Below are 17,416 nucleotides of genomic sequence, written 5' to 3'. Positions count from 1 at the left end.
CCTGCCATGAGTGGGAAAGTGCGGGGTACAAATGTAAAAAAAAAAATTGTAAACAATTATTTCTTAACTAGTAACTAAGGCCTGTTTCTGACACAAATGAAACAGGCGCTAGCAAGGTTTTCCTCGGAGTGTGTATGTTTGAGAGAGAGAGAGAGAGTGTGTGAGAGTGACTGTGTGACAGAGAGAGAGCGTGAATGTGTGAGTGTGTGACAGAGAGAGTCTGGGTGTGATTGTGTCTGTGAGAGTGTGTGTGTGTGTTTGAATGCGAGTGTGTATGTGAGACACAGTGACTGTGAGAGAGTGTGTTTCACACAGATACACTGTGTATGAGAGAGAGTGTGTGTGTGAGACAGAGTGTGAGAGAGTATGTGTGCGATACACAGACTCTCTGTGAGACCGAGAGAGTGACTGTGTGACACATAGAAAGTGAATGTGATACAGTGTGAGACATAGTGTGAGAGACTGGGAGTGAGAGAGAGAGAAAGACATTGACTGTGAGAGAGTGTGTGTGAGAGAGAGAGAGAGTGTGTGTGACAGAGATACCTCCCCCCTCCCCCCCTCTGGTCTCAGGATCCCCTCCCCTCCCCTGTGGTCTCAGGACCCCCTGCCTCTCCCCCCCTCTGCGTGGTTGGCAGCACCGTGCGAGTGTGTGTGTGCGAGTGAGACTGGGTGCGAGTGTATCTGTGAGAGAGAGTGTGTGTGCTTGTCCTCTCTCCCCTGCCCCCCCCAGCCACCCAGCGATTCTCCTCTCTCCCCTGGTCCCCCCCTCCAGCTACCCAGCGATTCTGCTCTCTCCCCTGCCCCCCCTCCAGCCACCCTGCGATTGTACTGTGTCCCCAGATTAGCTCTGTGGAAGTGGCGGCGGCGTTATTGAAAGCCCTGGCCGTCAGTCCTGCCTTCTGATTACCCGCCCTCGACGTCATCACGTTTTGACGTGAGGGCGGGGCAGAGAGAGATGTGACACCGTTACAAACCCGTCACTGAAGCCACGGAGTCAGCTTCAGAACGTTGACGGTGCTTTTTATTATAGTAGATTATATGTGTAATTAAACTCTGGAATTCGTTGCCAGAGAATGTGGTAAAAGCGGTTAGCTTAGCAGGTTTTAAAAAGGTTTGGATACCTTCCTAAAAGAGAAGTCCATAAGTCATTATTAAGATGAACTGAAAGGACACAGAGGTGCAGAGAGAAGCTTGCAAGATTGTACTCAGTGTGTACCAAAAGCCCTGTGAGGATAAGGCTCTGTACAGAGGTCATAAATATTCAAGTATAATGTACACCTGCCCCTGAGAACTTATCCTTAAGCAGGTACCTGATGAAGTGGGAGATAAAGCAACTTGACCAAGGTCACAAGGTTCTTTAGGAAGCCATCCAAACCTTTTTAAAACTCTGCTAAGCTAACCGCCTTTACCACATTCTCTGGCAACGAATTCCAGAGTTTAATTACACGTTGCAAAAACCACATAAAGGCGGTATATCAAGTCCCATTTCCCTTTCCCTATTTGAGATTCTACATGGAATGTTGCTAGTGGAGGAGTAGCCTAGTGGTTAGTGCAGTGGACTTTGATCCTTGTAATCTGGATTCGATTCCCACTGTAGTTCCTTGTGACTCTGGGTAAGTCACTTAAGCCTCCATTACCCCAGGTACAAATAAGTACCTGTTTATCCTATATAATAATTTGCACCATGAACATTCCATGAAGCTGCCTGGGCCCGTGCCTCCATTCTGATTGGCTGTGCCTGGGACTGAAGCCTCGGATGATGTCATCCAGAGAGCCCAAGCAACAGCAGCATTCTGACAGAGAAAAAAAAAAGTAGCACCCTGTCAGAAAACCTCCCCTGTCTCACACATACAACTCTCTGTGACACACAACACACACAGTTCACCCTCCCACACAAACACAACACACACAGTCCCCCCCCCCCCCCACACACACACACAATTACTGACTCACACACACACACACACACACACACACACACACACACGCAACATCTAAAACCTCCCCCCCCCCCCCTGTCATTCTGACAGAGAAAACAAAATGTAACACCCTCCCGCGGGAGGTGGTGGAGATGAAAACGGTAACGGAATTCAAACATGCATGGGATATGCATAAAGGAATCCTGTGCAGAAGGAATGGATCCTCAGAAGCTTAGCTGAAATTGGGTGGCGGAGCAGGTGGGGGGAAGAGGGGTTGGTGGTTGGGAGGCGAGGATGGTGGAGGGCAGACTTGTACGGTCTGTGCCAGAGCCGGTGATGGGAGGCGGGACTGGTGGTTGGAGGCGGGAAGTACTGCTGCGCAGACTTGTACGGTCTGTGCCCTGAATAAGGCAGGTACAAATCAAGGTAAGGTTTACACACAGGTTTGTCTTGTTGGGCAGACTGGATGGACCGTGCAGGTCTTTTTCTGCCGTCATCTACTATGTTACCCTATCACTCAGAACACCTCCCCTGTCTCACACATACACACACGATCTCTCTCTGTGACACACAACACACACAGTTCACCCCCCCCCCCCCCACACACACAATTACTGACTCACACACACACTCATGCAACATCTAAAACCTCCCCCCCCTACTCTGTCATTCTGACAGAGAAAATAAAATGTAACCCTCACCTCTGGCACTGTCAGACACACACACACACACACACACGATAACTCTCTGACATACACAATCACTGTCTGTCTCATAGACACACACACTGACCCCTCCTTGGAGAATACAACACAGATGATAAACACTTCGGAACCCCAATACAAGCCCAACACCGACACAGACCACTTCACCACACCCATCACCCCACCCCCTCTCTCATTCTGACAGAAAAAAAAAAACTGTACCACCCTCTGAGAAACCATCCCCTGTCTCACTTACACATAAACACACGATCTCTCTCTGTGACACACAGCACACACAGAGGGGCATAATCGACCAGAAACGCCTATCTCCATGGGCGTTAATCTCCGAGAACGGGTCCGTGAAGGGGCGGAGTGAACCGTATTTTTTAAAAAAAATAGACGCCCATGCTTTATTCGCCAAGGTGTGAGCTGGGCGTTTTTGCTTTTCACCGATAATGGAAAATGAAATCGCCCAGCTCAAAAACGAATAAATGCAAGGCATTTGTTCGTGGGAGGGGCCAGGATTCATAGTGCACTGGTCCCCCTCACATGCCAGGACACCAACCGGGCACCCTAGGGGGCACTTTTACAAAAACAAAAAAAAAGGTAAAAGAGCTCCCAGGTGCATAGCACCCTTCCCTTGGGTGTTGAGCCCCCCAAATCCCCCTCAAAACCCACTGCCCACAAGTCTACACCAGTACTATAGCCCTAAGCGGTGAAGGGGGGCACCTACATGTGGGTACAGGGGGTTTGGGGGGGGTTGGACGACTAGTAGCATTAAGCAGCACAATTGTAACAGGTAGGGGGGGGATGGGCCTGGGTCCACCTGCCTGACGTCCACTGCACCCCCTAACAACTGTTCCAGGGACCTGCATACTGCTGCTTGGGAGGAGGGTATGACATTTGAGGGTGAAAGTAAAAAGTTGTGAAACATCATTTGTTGTGGTGGGAGGGGGTTAGTGACCACTGGGGGAGTCAGGGGAGGTCATCCCCGACTCCCTCTGGGGGTCATCTGGTCATTTAGGGCACTTTTTGGGGCCTTATTCGTCAAAAAACAGGGTCCAGGAAAAGTGCCCTAAATTCTAGCTACAAACGCATCCATTATCGGCGAAGGGCGCCCATCTCTGTTCGGGTGATAACCACGCCCCAGTTCCGCCTTCACCACGCCTCCGACACTCCCCCGTCAACTTTGTCCGCATCCGCGACGGAGTGCAGTTGAAAGCGTCCAAAGTTCGGCTTTCGATTATGCCGCTTTATTTGTTTTTGTGAGAAGAACGCCCATCTCCCGATTTAGGTCGGAACTTGGGCGTTATTCTCGTTCGATTATAAGCAGGACAGTTCCCCAACCCCCCCCCCCCCCCCACAAGGTAACTGTCACACACACACACAATTACTGACTCACACACACACACACACACACTCATGCACCATTACAGTTCATCAAACCCACCCCCACCACTGTCACTGTCAGAAACACACACACAATCTAACTATCACATACACAGTTACTGTCTGAATCATATACACACACACTGAAAAAGCCAAAAACTACCCCTCCTCTGTCAATAGAACAATTATGTACAACACTTAGGAACTCCACTCAAACACAAATTATCAATAAAAAAAAACAAACAAACGTATATTAAAACAGTTCAAGTCAAAACAAACACAAATAGATAAAACCCTTGCTAGCACCTGTTTCATTTGATTGAGAAACAGGCGTTTCTTACTAGTACCATATAAAACACTTTGAATGTAGTTGCAAACACCACAGAAAGGCGGTATGTCAAGTCCCATTTCCCTTTCCCTATTTGAGATTCTACATGGAATGTTGCTAGTGGAGGAGTAGCCTAGTGGTTAGTGATCCTGTGGTGAAATGAGTTCGATTCCCACTGCAGTTCCTTGTGACTCTGGGCAAGTCACTTAACCCTCCATTGCCCCTGGTACAAAATAAGTACCTGAATATATGTAAACCGCTTTGAATGTAGTTGCAAAAACCTCAGAAAGGCGGTATATCAAGTCCCATTTCCCTTTCCCTTATGACATCACAATATCAGAAGTGAGCCAAGTATCGGGCAATCAAGCCATTGTGACATCACTGATGAGGTTGACTCTTATTGGTGGAATGAGTGGAGGAGTAGCCTAGTGGTTAGTGCAGTGGACTTTGATCCTACTGTATCTGGCAATCAAGCCATTGTGACATCACTGATGAGGTTGGCTTTTATTGGTGGAATGAGGCATTATGACATCACAGTATCAGCTCCAGTGGAAGAGTAGCCTAGTGGTTAGTGCAGTGGACTTTGATCCTGGGGAACTGAGTTCGATTCCCACTGCAGCTCCTTGTGACTCTGGGTAAGTCACTTAACCCTCCATTGCCCCTGGTACAAAATAAGTACCTGAATATATGTAAACCGCTTTGAATGTAGTTGCAAAAACCTCAGAAAGGCGGTATATCAAGTCCCATTTCCCTTTCCCTTATGACATCACAATATCAGAAGTGAGCCAAGTATCGGGCAATCAAGCCATTGTGACATCACTGATGAGGTTGACTCTTATTGGTGGAATGAGTGGAGGAGTAGCCTAGTGGTTAGTGCAGTGGACTTTGATCCTACTGTATCTGGCAATCAAGCCATTGTGACATCACTGATGAGGTTGGCTCTTATTGGTGGAATGAGTGGAGGAGTAGCCTAGTGGTTAGTGCAGTGGATTTTGATTCCCACTGCAGCTCCTTGTGACTCTGGGCAAGTCACTTAACCCTCCATTGCCCCTGGTACAAAATAAGTACCTGAATATATGTAAACCACTTCGAATGTAGTTGCAAAAACCTCAGAAAGGCGGTATATCAAGTCCCATTTCCCTTTCCCTAGATTCTGTAAGAAAGAGATGGAAATAGCTACTCAATTCCTACTTAACTATAAAGTTCTAATGGCAGAAATTTTCTATATGGAAAGACACAAAGTGACGAATCTCATCCACTGGAAACTTTTTGCAGACATTATAACATCACTCTAACAGAACATAAGAATAGCCATATTGGATCAGACCAATGGTCCATCTAGTCCAGTATGCTGCTTCCAACGAAACTACATGGAAATAGGAGGAAATATTTTTTTCACTGAAAGTATAGTTGAGCTCTGGAACTCTTTGCTGGATGATGTGGTAACAGTGATTAACGTATCTGGGTTTAAAAAAGGTTTGGACAAGTTCCTGGAGGAAAAGTCCACAGTCTTCTATTGAGGCAGACATGGAGAAGCCACTGCTTGCTTTGGGATTGGTAGCATGGATGGTTGGTACTATTTGGGATTCTGGATTGGCCACTGCTGGATTGCAGGATACTAGGCTAGATGGGCAGTTGGCACCATGGGCCTAGCCAGACCTCGATGGGAGGGGGGTCCAGAGCCCAGTGGGAGGGCACATTTTAGCCCGCCTCCCCCAGCCGCCACCCCTCCTTTGCCACTTCTGACTTCCCCCCCCCCCCCCCCCGGTGCCACCGCTGCCACAAGGTACCTTTGCTGGTGGTGGTCCCCAATCCCCACCAGCCGATGCCTTCTTCACCGCCGGTCTCCGGCGCACCATGTTTGCTGATCTGTGCTTTCTTGAGTCGTGACCTACACATTCCTTTAAGTGAAACTGAGCATGCTCAGTTTCACTTAAAGGAACGTGCAGGACGTCAGGACTCAAGAAAGCACAGATCAGCGAACGCGGCGCGCCAGAAACCGGCACTGAAGAAGGCTTCGGCTGGTGGGGATTGGGGACCACCACCAGCAAAACCAGGGACTCGAACTAAATCTGGTGGGGCCCAGTCCCCCGTGCTCCCACCTAGCTACGCCCTTGGCTGGCACCTAGATTCTTTTCTTGGGTGTTGACTCCCAAGGTGGACCTTAGCATCAGGTAACTACTATTTAGAATATTCGTCCCAATGTGCATCACTTTGCATTTGTCTACATAAAATTTGATCTGCTATTTAGATGTCCAGAATTTTTCCTGCTCATTCCTGATGTTTCTCTCTCGGTTTTGGAAAATGTGCATCTCTGATCTTTGTTTTACGCAGTACAGGAGGAAATGCATTTCTTTCTGTGTTCTATGTATTTATTTGTTGCATTTGTATCCCACATTCTCCCACCTATTTGCAGGCTCAATGTGGCTTACAGTATGCCGTAATGGCGATCGCCATTTCCGGAATAAGAAATACAACATATTATTACATTAAAGTTCATAAATGTTGAAGTAAATTATAAAGTAAGTTGGATAAACAGTTCATTTCAGGCATGAGAGATAGGGGGGTAGGACGTTAATGTTCATTGGTGACAAATTGATTGAAGCAATCAGGTGTAAAGAATTCGGTTTCATCTGGTTCTGGTAGAGTTTTGATGTTAGGTCATTTATGATGTCTCATTATGGTATGTCTTTTTGAACAGGTTGGTCTTTAGTAATTTCCGGAAGGCAGTAAGGTCGTGCATTGTTTTTAAAGCCTTTGGTAGTTGCGTAGAGCCTGGCTCCTTAGATTCCAACTTTTCAGCTCTGTGGCCTCCTGTTCTGTCAGAGGTGATGTTCGCTCTGTGTTCTGGCTGTGCAGCCAAGGTGAGGGATTCCGCTAGCGTGGAACTTTCTCTGTAGCGGTGTAGCTTGTACTGTTGTTCTCCAGTTGTAGCTGTTCTATCTAGTGTTTTGGTGTAAAAATGTTTGCATTGCTGCTGTTATTTTGCTTTGGCTGTGTTGCAGGATTTTCATAATGGCAGTGAAAGAGGTTTGAGTTGCTGCTGTTTGAAGTAAAGGCATAATTTAAACACTTGTTAGGATGTGTTGTAGTTCTTCAGTCTGTGATGATAATCCCGGTGTATTTCTGGTACAGTGATGAAGTGTTTTTAGTCTTCAGCGGATGAGACAATGTTATCTTAGGCCTTTCTTTATTCAGACTCACTGACATCATGTCTTCTCCAGATATGAGAGAGTATTGATGATGCTTGGTTGGGGGTAAGTGAAGTTCTCCCGGTATTCGGGGAGGGAGGGGTGGATTTGTCTTTTACTACTACTACTTAACATTTCTAAAGCGCTACTAGGGTTACGCAGTGCTGTACAATTTAACAAAGAGGGACAGTCCCTGCTCAAAGAGCTTACAATCTAAAAGACAAGTGAACGGTCAGTCCGATAGGGGCAGTCAAATTGGGGCCCTCTGGATTTACTGAATGGTAAGAGTTAGGTGCCGAACGCAGCATTGAAGAGGTGGGTTTTAAGCAAAGACTTGAAGACGGGCAGGGAGGGGGCTTGGCGTAAGGGCTCAGGAAGGTTGTTCCAAGCATAGGGTGAGGCGAGGCAGAATGAGCGGAGCCTGGAGTCTTTTGAATCATGAATGTATGCCTGCCTTCAGTATTTGTTCCCTGTGTCTATCTGCCTCTGTTGTTGGGGGGGGGGGACAGGGGGGGGCTGGTCATCATTAATAATTGCTTAATACCTTTCCTAAAGAATGCAAAGGAGATGGTGGGGGGAGGGGTAAGTGACTGTTCTCTGATGTTTCTGCTTGTTCAGACTCATGTGACTTTATTACTTCCCGTTTTTCCGAGTGTGGGGTTTGTTTGTTTTTGTTTGTTTGTCGGGATTTTTTTTTTTGCCAACAAATCAACAGACATCCTTCTCTTCTTCCCAGATTCCATTTGCTGGAAAGGATAAACATGAACATTTTTTCCCCATTCATGTCAAACAATGTCTCCTGGTTCCCCCTGTTTATCTCTCTGACTTTGAGGTTTTCCTCCCTTCTTTCTTTATTCATTCTGCCGTCAGTCAGTCGCAGGCCTGGCAAAACAAAGGTCTTTCTGTGGGTAAAAAGGTTATCATGTGTTTGGATGCATCAGTCTTTCTCTGACTCACATCTACCTAAAACATCCCCTCCAGGTTTAATAATACTTTGCTTAATTTTGCTCCCCCGTGAGCAACCTACATAGACAATTAGATGACGGAGCCCAATCGGCGTTAACTCTTCCAGATCTCTGAACCATCGGCACGTTTTAAACTATCCACAAAGAAAGGACATTGCTGGATCCCTGCTTTGTTGGGTTTACATTGTTTTTAGGAGATGGGCTCAGTGGCGTTCCTAGGGGGGCTGACACCCGGGCGGATCGCTGATGCGCCCCGCCCCCCGGGTGCAGCGCCCCCCCCGGTTCAGTGTGACCCCCCTCCCCCGGCGAAAGGACACCCCCCACCCCGGTGAAAGAACCCCCCCCCCCCGGGTGCACGCCGCTGGTTACTTCCTGTTCCAGGGCAGAGGGCGCATGGAAACGAACGAAGCTGATAGCACGCGGCACCCCCCCAGCGGCGTGCACCCAGGGCGGACAGCCCCCACCGCCCCCCCCCTTGGTACGCCACTGGATGGGCTATCTTGAGATCATTCTGAAAGGAGCTGTTCCATCTTGTGGGGTTCCCTTGGGAGCCATTTCACCTCCTGTTAAGAAACTTGTTAGTGATCTGGCTGCTTTTATAGCAGGGGCGTAGCCAGACAACAGATTTTGGGTGGGCCTAGGCAAGAATTGGGTGGGCACCAAGTGTTCTCCCCCCCCCCCCCCACCATCAAAGCAGCTGGCGGAAAAACGTTTCTTTCCACCTTGGCAGTCTGCAGCACGCATACGCTGAAAACTGAGCATGCGCAGGTGCCAGTATTGTGGAGAGTAACGTTTTTGTTACCATCAGGAGGAAGTCTTCAGCTGGCAGAGCTTGGGATCACCACCAGCTACTGCTAAATGTCTGCTACTGTTGGGTGGGCCCCGGCCCACCCAGGCCCACCTGTGGCTACGCCACTGTTTTATAGGGAAAATTATAGCAGCCATAGAGCTGGTAACTTATAACCCATAAATGGAGCCCCACTCGTGTCTTACCCGTCACACATTTTTTAAAAATTAATTTTCACATATATACATTTTCAAGAATTTACACTTGATTTGAAAAGTGTGCTAAGGATTTTAAATAAAGAAGAAAAAACAAACATAAAAGGTATATCAAACAGTCAAGTCCACATTATCATTGGAGAGATATCAATTAAACAGGAGGATTCAAAACAGGAAAATGCTTTTAAGGAAATAAAGCATCTAAGAGAAATTAAGCAGGGTTATATTATTTCGATCCTTCAACTTTCTTAGAAGCCACAAAGGCTGTTAGATGAGATGAATTCATGAAAACATATCTCGAATCTTTATAAGATATTATACATTCGCAAGGAAACCGAAGGTAAAAAGACCCACCTGGTCACAACACTTCAGGTTTCAATATCAGAAATTGTTTGCGGGGTTTTTTTGTGTTTCCTTTGAGACATCAGGAAACAGAAGTATCTTATAACCTAAGAATGGTTTGTCCTTGTGTTTAAAAAAAAGAACCACCCAGGAATGCTAAAAAATCATCTCGTACATTCCTTAATCTCCATTTCCCCAACTGCAAAGGTCTAAAATACAAACTAATGCACGCATCAACCTTTTCCTATATGAGCACGCCATTCTGGAATGCGTTGCCACGCAACCTAAAAGCGATCTATGAACTGACCAACTTCCGAAAACTACTGAAGACCCATCTCTTTGACAAGATATACCACAGAGATTAACACATGTGAAACTCCCCACATATACCCAGAAATGTTTAATAATGCCTTTTGTTACATTACTATCATGTATGCTATCAAATCTAAGCTAAAAGCCCACCTTTTTGATGCTGCTTTTAACTCCTAACCCTTATTCACTTGTTCAGAACCGTTATTTTATCATCCTGTCTTTAATATTCCCTTATCTCTTGTTTGGCCTAATTAGATTGTAAGCTCTGTTGAGCAGGGACTGTCTCTTCATGTTCAAGTGTACAGCGCTGCGTATGTCTAGTAGCGCTATAGAAATGATAAGTAGTAGTAGTCTTTGGGATTCCGGAATCTTTGCTATTTTTTGGGATTCCGGAATCTTTGCTACTCTTTGGGATTCCGGAATCTTGTTTCTCTTTGGGATTCCGGAATGTTGCTTCTCTTTGTCTTTATCCCTTATTTGTCCTGTTTGTCTGTCCTAATTAGATTGTAAGCTCTGTGGAGCAGGGACTGTCTCTTCATGTTCAAGTGTACAGCGCTTCGTACGTCTAGTAGCGCTATAGAAATGATAAATAGTAGTAGTAGTCTTTGGGATTCCAGAATCTTGCTACTCTTTGGGATTCCAGAATCTTGTTACCCTTTGTCCTTATCCCTTATTTGTCCTGTTTGTCTGGCCTAATTAGATTGTAAGCTCTGTCGAGCAGGGACTGTCTCTTCATGTTCAAGTGTACAGCGCTTCGTACGTCTAGTAGCGCTATAGAAATGATAAATAGTAGTAGTAGTCTTTGGGATTCCAGAATCTTGCTACTCTTTGGGATTCCAGAATCTTGTTACCCTTTGTCCTTATCCCTTATTTGTCCTGTTTGTCTGGCCTAATTAGATTGTAAGCTCTGTCGAGCAGGGACTGTCTCTTCATGTTCAAGTGTACAGCGCTTCGTACGTCTAGTAGCGCTATAGAAATGATAAGTAGAAGAAGAAGTAGAACCACAATGCATGTGCCCGAGATTTAATTTGCAAATATGGAGTTTCCAATGGATGCTATGGATATCCTGCAACAGAGTAGACAGAGTGCACAGCCACTGAAGAAAGCTCAGTGACCTGCATGAGTGCACGGCTGCTATAAATTCAATGTAGAATCTCAGCCACTCTAATGTTACATCATTTCTTCTTTCTGATGTTCTCAACCCTTTTCTGCTATTGGAATTATGTGATCTTTCTTCCCGTAGCTTTTGCTCTTCGGTGGAATAAGCTAACAGTCTTTAGTGACATAGTAAACGACGGCAGATAGGTGGTGGAGATGAAAACGGTAATAGAATTCAAACATGCCTGAAATAAACACAAAGGAATCCTGTTTAGAAGGAATGGTTCCATGGACTTTTAGCGGAGATTAGGAGTGGCCTAGTGGTTAGGGTGGTGGACTTTGGTCCTGAGGAACTGAGTTCAATTCCCACTTGAGGCACAGGCAGCTCCTTGTGACTCTGGGCAAGTCACTTAACCCTCCATTGCCTGCTGCATTGAGCCTGCCGTGAGTGGGAAAGCGTGGGGTACAAATGTAACAAAAAATAAATAAAAATAATTGGTGTTGGGCAGACTTCTATGAGCTACACTCTGACTGTAACTGAATAGAAAGGGATGGGCTGGTGTGTGAATTTAAGGGGCTTCGATGTTAGTTTCAGAACATTTAGTACAAGAAGAGTGCTGGGCATTGGAGCCGACTCTGTGGGTGCTTGAGCACCCCCAATATTGAGAAAATTCCTTTTGTGTGTCCAGGGAGGGGTTATTTCCATTGGGCTTAGCACCCCCAGTAATTTTGAAAAGTTGGCTCCTACGAGTCTGTGCCCTGAGAAAGGCAAGGACAAATCAAACTCATAGTAACATACATAGTAGATGACGGCAGAAAAAGACCTGCACGGTCCATCTAGTCTGCCCACGATAAACTCATGTGTATACCTTACCTTGATTTGTACCTGTCTTTTTCAGGGCACAGACCATATAAGTCTGTGCAGCAGTATTTCCCGCCTCCCAACCACCAGTCCCGCCTCCCATCACCGGCTCCGGCACAGACCCCGTATAAGTCTGCCCTCCCCCATCCTAGCCTCTCAACCACCAACCCCTCTTCCCCCCGCCACCCAATTTCAGCTAAGCTTCTGTGGATCCATTCCTTCTGCACAGGATTCCTTTATGCCTGTCCCACGCATGCTTGAATTCCGTTACCGTTTTCATCTCCACCACCTCCCGCGGGAGGGCATTCCAAGCGTTCACCACCCTCTCCGTGAAGAAATACTTCCTGACATCTTTCCTGAGTCTGCCCCCCTTCAATCTCAGTTCATGTCCTCTCGTTCTACCGCCTTCCCCTCTCCGGAAAAGATTCGTTTGCGGATTAATACCTTTCAAATATTTGAATGTCTGTATCATATCACCCCTGTTCCTCCTTTCCTCCAGAGTATACATGTTCAGGTCAGCAAGTCTCTCTTCATACGTCTTGGAACGCAACTCCCATACCATCCTCGTAGCTTTTCTTTGTACCGCTTCCATTTTCTTAACATCCTTCGCAAGGTACGGCCTCCAAAACTGAACACAATACTCCAGGTGGGGCCTCACCAACGTCTTATACAGGGGCATTAAAACCTCCTTTTTTCTGCTGGTCACACCTCTCTCTATACAGCCTAGCAACCTTCTCGCTACGGCCACCGCCTTGTTGCACTGTTTCATAGCCTTTAGGTCCTCAGATACTATCACCCCAAGATCCCTCTCCCCGTCCGTGACTATCAGGCTCTCCCCACCTAACACATATGCCTCCCTTGGATTTCTACTCCCTAAGTGCATCACTTTGCATTTCTTCGCATTGAATTTTAATTGCCAAACGTCAGACCATTTTTCCAGCTTCTTCAGATCTTTTTTCATGTTTTCCACTCCCTCCGGGGTGTCCACTCTGTTGGAAATCTTGGTGTCATCCGCAAAAAGGCAAACTTTACCTTGTAACCCTTCGGCAATGTCACTCACAAATATATTGAACAGAATGGGCCCCAGCACCGATCCCTGAGGCACTCCACTACTCACCTTTCCCTCCTCTGAGCGAACTCCATTCACTACCACCCTCTGGCGTCTGCCCGTCAACCAGTTCCTAATCCAGTTCACCACTTCGGGTCCTATCTTCAGCCCTTCTAGTTTATTCAAGAGCCTCCTGTGGGGAACCGTGTCAAAAGCCTTGCTGAAATCTAAGTAGATGACGTCCATAGCACGTCCTTGATTTAATTCTCCCGTCACCCAGTCAAAGAATTCAATGAGATTTGTTTGGCACGACTTCCCTTTGGTGAAACCATGTTGTCTCGGATCTTGCAACTTATTGGCTTCCAGGAAATTCACTATCCTTTCCTTCAGCATGGCTTCCATTACTTTTCCAATAACCGAAGTGAGGCTTACCGGCCTGTAGTTTCCAGCTTCTTCCCTATCCCCACTTTTGTGAAGAGGGACCACCTCCGCCATTCTCCAATCGCTCGGAACCTCTCCTGTCTCCAAGGATTTATTAAACAAATCTTTAAGAGGACCCACCAGAACCTCTCTGAGCTCCCTCAGTATTCTGGGGTGGATCCCGTCCGGCCCCATGGCTTTGTCCACCTTTAGCTTTCCAAGTTGTTCATATACACTCTCTTCCGTGAACGGTGCTCTATCCACTTCGTTTTCAGGTGTACTTTTGCCAGTCCCTCTCGGTCCTTCCCCAGGATTTTCTTCAGTAAAAACAGAACAAAAGTATCTATTTAGCAGGTATAAAGTATCACATACCATGTAAATGAGTTTATCTTGTTGGGCAGACTGGATGGACCGTAAGGTCTTTTTTATTTGCCGTCATTTACTATATTACTCTCTGGGGTTCTAAATGGAATGTTGCTACTAATTGGGATTCCAGAATCTTCAGAACTTTTAGTACAAGAACAGTGCTGGGCAGACTTCTCCGGTCTAAGCCCTGATCATGACTGAATAGATAGGGATGGGCTTGAGTGTAAATTTTAAGGGGCTTCGATGTTAGCTTCAGAACTTTTGATGAGTGCTGGGCAGACTTCTACGGTCTGTGCCCTGAGAATGGCAAGGACAAATCAAACTCAGGTATAAAGTATCACATACCATGTAAATGAGTTTATCTTGTTGGGCAGACTGAATGGTCCGTAAGGTCTTTATCTGCCGTCATTTACTGTGTTACTATATCTAAGACACTGAGGAGAAAAATGAAAAAGCTATGAAATGAAATAAGGCCGACATGCAACACTGAGCAGAGCAAAGGAAGGCATTTTCCCCTGCAATATAGAGTTCAGCCTGCCGCCCTGGGCCCGTTGCACGAAAACACAGGTTTCTGTGTCTGTATCTCGTATGTAGCCTTCACTGTGCTTTATTAGAACAGGACAGGGGAGTTTGGCAGAACAGCTGTGACTCGGAGAGGGGGGAACCTACTTTCTGAATTGGGATTCTGGCAAAACTTTAGTCTCGGGGTACATTTTGAACCTGTAGATTGATACCTGCGTGTCTATTTTCTATTTTCTAGGTTATGCTGTGCCACGATCATCCACTGAGTCAGCGAGAGAAAGAGAAGGGTTAAATCTACCATCCCGTAATCCAGCACTGGGCTTCGTGGCCTAGTACCCAAGGCCTGCATCATGAGCGATGCGCAGGTATCTCCCGAGATTCATGAGATTATATCGTCAGCCATTCAGAGTGTGAGTATCGGGGTTTTAGCGCTGGTGAGGGACTTTTTTTGGAAACGTCACCCCACATTTAGTAAAGGATGAGGCTTGGATGAGAGTCCGGGTTGCGGTGCAGCCTTTCCTGGGTTCGAATCCCCGCTTGTTCCTCCCACACTCATTCTGACCTTGGGCAAGTCACTTCACCCTCCACTGCCTTGGGTACAGTTGGGATCGTAAGCTCTCTGTGATGGGGAAATATCTACTGTGCCTCTCTGTAACGCAACTTAGTGAGTGAGAAAAGCAAAATTCAATGGCACCACTGACTGGGAACAACCCTACCAGGGTATAAACCAGGGGCATAGCCAGACACCCAATTTTGGGATGGGTGGGCAGAAGAACCCACCCCATCCCACAGGTGATTTGGTCTCTCCTCTCGCCTACATGCCATATGGTCTCTCAAATGTCCCCCCTCTCCTGCACACCTTTTAAATAGCAGATTTTCACTGGCAGTAAGCAGCAACTAATACAGAGTACTCATGTTGGCCCCACATCCTTCCTGTTTCTGCATAGGCGGGAATAAGTCAGAGCGGAAGGCTTTGGGGCCGGTGTGAGCAGTATGTATCAGTCGCTGCTTCCTGCAGGCAAAGATCTGTTGTTTATAAGGTATGCAGGAGGGAAAGTTGTTGGGAGTTTTCAGCTTGGGAATCTCTGCCAGCTACATCATAGGTGTGCTGCTACTGGTGGGCCTGAGCTCAAAGTGCAAGCCCACCCTTAGCTACGTCACTGGTATAACATAGTGACATAGTAGATGACGGCAGAAAAAGACCTGCATGGTCCATCCAGTCTGCCCAACAAGATAAACTCATATGTGATACTTTTTGTGTATACCTTACCTTGATTTGTACCTGTCCTTTTCAGGGCACAGACCGTGTAAGTCTGCCCAGCACTATCCCCGCCTCCCACCACCGGCTCTGGCACAGACTGTATAAGTCTGCCCAGCACTATCCCCGCCTCCCAACCACCAGCCCCGCCTCCCACCACCGGCTCTGGCACCCAATCTCGGCTAAGCTCCTGAGGATCCATTTCTTCTGAACAGGATTCCTTTATAAACTGTTCCAGAGTGGGGAGAAGCAATAGGAAAGGGGGAGGGGCACCCTATTTGCCAGTCCTACACAACTCCTCCCGCTGTAAAGACAGATCAGTGCGTGTTATAAGAAAAGTGGTAATAGGATGGATGCTGGTAACGATAGACTGGTTAGTCTGCGCTCAGAAGCGATTTGTGAAGCATCTTAAATCCAGAGTTGCAGCATCCGAGGCAGTGTGGTTTCAGTAAAGGGTAGATGAGTCATAAAATGAAGTACAAACTGAAAAGGCTTTACTTCTGTAAGGGAGACCACGCTTTACGCCCAGATAGGTCCTTATGTAACAGTGTGTGTTTATTGTGGGACCACGGTTGGTACAGGCAATCACTGGGAGACCGTGTGCAGCATTCCATTCTCTCTGTGTTTTCACTCTTTCAATAACATGTGAATAACAAATTTTTCCTCTTCAATTTCCCGCCAAAAACTCCTTCCTTCCTTCCTGAGGAAACCACCCACCTCAAACCCCAGTCAATCAGCTTTTCTTTCTGTGCGTCCACTCTCTCCATAACGTGTGACTAACGAATTTTCCCACTTCAGTTTCCCACCAAAAACTCCTTCCTTCCTTCCTGAGGAAACCACCCACCTCAATCAATCAAGCCAGTCTGGTTTTCAAGATTTCCACAATGAATATGTATGAGAGAAATTTGAATGTACTGCCTCCATTGCACGCAAACATCTCAGATGGAAATGCATTCTGGCCCCAATGCTGAAAATCAAACACGCCATTAGCGCCAGACTAGCGCCTGCATTAACTAGCACAGAATGCTCAGAAGGCTCTAGTGCGAGAAATGAGTGTGCCAAGGATTAGCACAAATAGCATGCTAATGTAGTCAAATGGATGTAAATGAGTTCATCTCCTATTCCTTCCCAATGCTCGTACAACAGCGCACGAATCAAAGCCGCCTTAATGCTGCAAAAAATAGCGCCAACTTGGAGTAGGCATATGGGTGTTTGAAGAGAAGATTTCTCGTGATTCTTTCTTTAAAATCCGCCGACCCAAAGTGAAAGCACACATTGGCGTTTAAAAAAAAATTGAAATGCTTATATTTAAATATGCAGGAAACGGACACCAATGTGTGCTTGAGAACATGCAGCAGTGATAGATATTTCATTAACCGGCACCTTTTCCTCCTCCTTTCCTCCTTCCCAGGGCCACCAAGACACACAGCTGGGCTCAGGGCAGGACTGCTGGCACCCCCTCTGGGCTCCCCCACTCAGGATGTAGTCACAGTTGCTGCCCCTTCCTCACTTGCTCGTTTGGGCTGCCCCTGCTTCCGTGCATTTAGACAGACTTGGGGGAACCGGAGCCCAAAGTGGGGGGTCCCATTTTGCCTCATTTCCCTGCCCCCTTCACCTTTCCACATACCTTGCCTGGCAGGGGTCCCCAAGCCCCACCAGCAGGAGCCTTCCTCCAGCATTGCTCTCGTTT

At 46.9% G+C, this 17,416-nt stretch overlaps 1 protein-coding gene across 4 annotated transcripts in view; it reads left to right on the top strand.

Moving 5' to 3' along the window:
* The window catches only part of SLC4A2 (solute carrier family 4 member 2), a 199,077-nt gene that overhangs the window by 62,799 nt on the left and 118,862 nt on the right, over positions 1-17,416 (top strand). For all 4 annotated transcript variants that reach the window (XM_030191911.1, XM_030191921.1, XM_030191916.1 and 1 more), the window contains exon 2: positions 14,707-14,878. In XM_030191911.1, the coding sequence (XP_030047771.1) occupies positions 14,819-14,878 (60 nt within the window). In that variant the 5' untranslated portion in view covers positions 14,707-14,818. The remainder of the gene's footprint in view (positions 1-14,706; positions 14,879-17,416) is intronic.

The sequence above is a fragment of the Microcaecilia unicolor genome, chromosome 1, assembly GCF_901765095.1.
Source record: "Microcaecilia unicolor chromosome 1, aMicUni1.1, whole genome shotgun sequence".
NCBI lineage: Eukaryota > Metazoa > Chordata > Amphibia > Gymnophiona > Siphonopidae > Microcaecilia > Microcaecilia unicolor.
Note: the sequence above shows the minus strand (reverse complement) of the source record. Positions and strands in the feature narration are given on the sequence as shown.